At 48.1% G+C, this 4,772-nt stretch overlaps 1 protein-coding gene across 1 annotated transcript; it reads left to right on the forward strand.

The window, feature by feature from the left end:
- The first annotated feature begins 493 nt into the window (after nucleotides 1-493).
- LOC141999940 (olfactory receptor 52E4-like) lies at nucleotides 494-1,475 on the forward strand. Its single transcript, XM_074973887.1, has one exon. It carries the CDS (start codon nucleotides 513-515, stop codon nucleotides 1,473-1,475), a length of 963 nt encoding a protein of 320 aa, XP_074829988.1. The 5' UTR covers nucleotides 494-512.
- The last annotated feature ends 3,297 nt before the right edge of the window (nucleotides 1,476-4,772 follow it).

The raw sequence follows: 4,772 nt of genomic DNA on the forward strand, positions 1-4,772 counted from the left end.
ATTTTCCCCTACGAAATCAAAAGTCAGAGAGAAATCAAAGGTTATTGCATCTGTGCGGTTCCCTTGATCAGCCAAACATGAACTCTCATAAAAGGGTGAAATCAGCAGTATTTGAGAAGATGTGTTTTCCATAAACCATGTTGCTGACTGGCATTAATTATATTCCTATGCTATTTTTTAATTACTCCAATACCAGCTTTTCCATTGTTTCCTAACCTTCCCAAATATTTTTTTTAAAAATGTTCCCTTCATATTTTTAATTGTTTACATTTATATACAGAAGTGTCCTGTGTTTGTCTTTTTTTTTTGTCTTGGTTTTGGTTCTGCTGCTCTTTTGATTGCATAATCGTTCAGAATGAGATTGGTGATTGATCGTTCAGTTCGTAACTCTAAGATTCGACTGTAGATGTGGTGCATGTAGTGTCTCATGTTAACATTATGTCTCCATCCAGGCATTTGTCCTGTGACCATCATCCTAGAGCCTGGGCACATACAGGAAGTCAAGGGGACGTATGGTATATGGAGGATTTCTCCCCTGCTCCATGTCAGATTCTAACACAACTGAATTCACCAACCCTTCCACATTCATCCTTCTGGACACTGCCCATGTCTGGATCTCGATCCCCTTCTGCACCATGTATGTCATAGCCATTTTGGGGAACTTCACCATCCTGTTCATTGTGAAGACGGAGCTGAGCCTCCATGGGCCCATGTACTATTTCCTCTGCATGCTGGCTGTCACCGACCTGGTCCTGTCCACGTCTACCCTGCCCAAAATGTTGGCAATCTTCTGGTTCAATTCCAAGGAGATCAATTTCAGTGCCTGCCTCACCCAGATGTACTTCATTCACTGCTTTGTAGTGATGGAGTCTGGGATCTTTGTGGCCATGGCTTTGGATCGCTATGTGGCCGTCTGCAATCCCCTGAGGCATTCCACCATCCTGACAAACCATGTGGTGGCCAAAATTGGCCTGGCCATAGTGCTGCGTGGCAGCATGCTCGTACTGCCCTATCCCTTCCTGGCGAGGCAATGGCCATATTGCAGAACCAACATCATTCCCCACTCGTACTGTGAGCACATAGCCGTGGTAAAGCTGGCCTGCACTGACATCCGCATCAGTAGTTACTATGGCCTCTTCGTGGCATTTTTGATGACCTGTCTAGATGTATTTTGTATCGCCATGTCCTATACCCAGATCCTCAGGGCCATCTTCAGCCTCCCCACAAAGGACACCCGGCTGAAGACTTTTGGGACCTGCAGCTCCCACCTCTGTGTCATCTTAATCTTTTACATCCCATCTCTCTTCTCCTTCCTAATGCACCGGTTTGGGCACAATTTGGCCCTGCATTTCCACATTATCATTGCCAATCTGTACCTCCTCGTGCCCCCCATGCTAAACCCCATCATCTACGGGGTGAGCACCAAACAGATCCGGGACAGGCTTCTCCAGCTCTTTACTCATAAACGGACTTAAAGATTTTTCTCCTTGTGCTTTGACTCTCAGAGTGAGCTCCACTGACTGGTGACATGGTGCCAGACTCTCTTCCCTGCATCACTGACTGGACAGTCAAAGAGACATTAAATCCTTTCCTGACCTTACTGTGCTCTGTCAGCATGACAAACTGAGGAATTTGTCTATGTGCAACTCATAGGGTTTCCACCTTATAACTGCTGGTAAGTGGAATATTGAGACCCCGCCTCCTAACCTGCCTCTTCCCCCAAGGTCTCCCCCTGCCCCACTTCCTCCCTCAGTGCCCCTCCATCTGAGCCACCTAGTCCATCAAGGCCCAGGGACCCACTCCTCTCCTCCTCTGTCACTCTGGATCATCTCCACCTCCCTCCCCACCCAGGCTTGGCTCCCTCTGCTCCGGGTCTGAGGCAGGCACTCCTGCAGCCAGACAAGGAGCCTTCCTGCAGTTAGGAGACAGCCCAGGATGATCAGGGGTGGCATGAGTTAATGACCCAAGGCCTCCCTCAAACTGCAGTAACTGGACACTACCAGATCCCCTTTTTGACCAGACTTTCTGGTTCAAAACTGGGTACATGGCAACCCTAAATGACACCCAGACACAGAAGCCAAAAACCTGACTGTCTGCGTTAAACCCAGATGAGTGGAAACTATGTTAACTCATGTTTGATTGAATGAACCTCTGTATCCTTGTGTCTTTGGGCTTTTCCTGTACTCTTCACTCAAACAACTTGTGGAAAGGGGCAGGAGGCTGGGGCGGAGGCATCTGTCTGTAAATAGGTTGGTCATTTAAGACTCTCAGCACCTAACCAGATCTCTCCAGGACCGAAGACGGGAGTAACTACATTCTAGATAAAAGCCAGTTTTCTCCAGCATCTCTGCAGAGGGGAGAGCGTGGAAGGAATGGAACCCCCCCAGAAAAGGGGACAGAGAGAGGAGGGGTTGGTCCAGCCCTTTAAAAACACAAAGACTGGGTGAGCCAGAAGAAGCTGGGGCAGGAGAGAGGCACAAGGGCAGCAGAGGGGACTCTTGGGTTGCAGGGCTCTGGCTGCAGTACAGAGACAGGCTCCATCTGAAGGAGAAGCCAGGAGTTCCAGGAGGTGGCCGCTGGACACCCCAGAATTGCTCTGACTAAATCCCAAAGAACGCTCCAGGGTGGTGAAGGGACAGATGCAGGGAAGGGCATGCAGATGTTCTATTCTGTTTAACTAGATCTGGGTATCTCTTGTGCTTTTTCAAGTAGAGGAATTGTTTTAGCAACCCCTTTTGGAAGGCCTGGGTGTGTTTGCTTTAACAATCCTGTGCCCTGAAAGAGAGAAACTGGAAACAGAGTGTGCCCAAGCGGGAGCTCTGGGAAGGGTGTGCTGAAGCAAATGGAGAGTCTGGGGAAGTTGAGCCAAAACTAGTCTCAGGGTCTTGGTGTGCAGGTCTCAGCTCCCAGGGGCAGGTGCTAGAGGGGAAGCTGCACCCCGAGAGTGGGCCTAGAAGCCCAGAGCCAGAGGCAGGGCCTGAACACTGCTTCGACTCCAGTGTGGGGGACCCAAACACAGCCACCTGGTGTGTGTCAATCTGCAGGAGCTTGTGCAGGGCTGTGACAGCAAACCTGGCGCTGCTACTCGGGTGCTAGGGGACTATGAGTGGAAGGGGTGATGGGCTGGGCGATCCCAAACTTGAGTGGAGGTGTCCACAAAATGCTCTATTCACCCACATGTGGTCCACTTTCCGCTGCCCTCGGTGTTTCCCCACGCGCTCTGATTCCCGGACTGATCCAGCCAGGTTGCCCTGAAGTAAATGTTCCCTGAACCAGGCAGTGACAGTTTGGGTTCAGGAAGGTCGTTTGTCTCTCCCTTGGAAACTCTCTCTCTCCCCATGCATTTTGGTCCATCTCTCCCCTTTCCTCTGTAACTCACCCCCCCACACACCCTCCCCCCTCCTTCTCTCTGATACTTCTACTGTGCATCCTGTCTCTGGGATTCCCCTGTGTTAGGATATAGATATTCAGGCCTGTCTGTAAAGGTCTATACTTTAAGAATGTAGGGGTATTCTTATCACTTCGCTAGTTCTAGAGGTATAAAAGAGAGAATCAAAATCACTGTCTGCTGTGTAAGGGCCTTCTCTTACTGTGACAGTTTGAGGCCTTGTTCTTAGGCTAAGGCCTCTGGCTAAGCAGCAGAGGCAGCCATAAGCTAGGAAACGACAGGTCACATCCTCACATTCCAAGCTAGTCACATTGAAAGAAGGTGCTATGGGGCTGTTAGGAATACAATCCTGTCCTGATAATGCCTATCACCTCCAGAGAAAGGGAAGTGCCTAGAAAATGTAAAAGGAAACAGCATCCTGTCTGGCAAGAACTCACTTATCAATACTGGGATGTGAAATCCTCACTTCTGTATTGTTTTGTCATTAGAGTTCCCACTTTGCTATTGTTTGTCTGTATAATCTCTGTCTGGTTCTGTGATTGTTCCTGTCTGCTGTATAATTAATTTTGCTGGGTGTAAACTAATTAAGGTGGTGGGATATAATTGGTTACATAATCATGTTACAATATGTTAGGATTGGTTAGTTAAATTTCAGGAAAATGATTGGTTAAGGTATAGCTAAGCAGAACTCAAGTTTTACTATATAATCTGTAGTCAATGAGGAAGTGGGGGGGCCTTGGTGGGAGGGGGTGGGTGTGTGTAAAGGGGGAAATGGGAACAGGGAATGAGGGTAAGGAAATTGGAACCATGTTTTGCTAAAGGGGGAAATGGGAACAGGGAATGGGAGTAAGGAAACTGGAATCCTGTTTGGTTAAAGGGAGAAATGGGAACAGGGACACAGGTGTAAGGCTCTGTGGTGTCAGAGCTGGGAAGGAGGATACTAAGGAAGGAAACTGGAATCATGCTTGCTGGAAGTTCACCCCAATAAACATCGAATTGTTTGCACCTTTGGACTTCGGGTATTGTTGCTCTCTGTTCATGCGAGAAGAACCAGGGAAGTAAGTGGGTGAAGGAATAAGCCCCCTAACACCCTGTAACCCATATTCCTCATTTATATAGAATTGAGATATTGCATATAAAGTGTGCCATGTCAGGTATCAAGGGAAAGGTTCTACCCTGGTGAAAGTTACTGTTTTATCTAAATATCTCTTTCAAATACTCTAATGATATATGACAATCTTCGGGGACTGTACACTGAGTCGGTGTACCCTTACTGTCAGGGAAGTAGCTGAAGGGAAATGGACCTTGACTACCCTTTTACAGCCAGGGTTCGGGAATGGGTGCAAATGGAAATGGTCTCAAGAACCCGTACGGCAAGTAGTAA

The sequence above is a fragment of the Natator depressus genome, chromosome 1 (assembly GCF_965152275.1).
Source record: "Natator depressus isolate rNatDep1 chromosome 1, rNatDep2.hap1, whole genome shotgun sequence".
In the NCBI taxonomy this organism is placed as follows: Eukaryota; Metazoa; Chordata; order Testudines; family Cheloniidae; genus Natator; species Natator depressus.

Coding starts and splice junctions, on each gene's coding strand:
- LOC141999940 (XM_074973887.1), top strand. CDS start 513: ATGGTATATGGAGGATTTCTCCCCTGCTCCATGTCAGATTCTAACACA.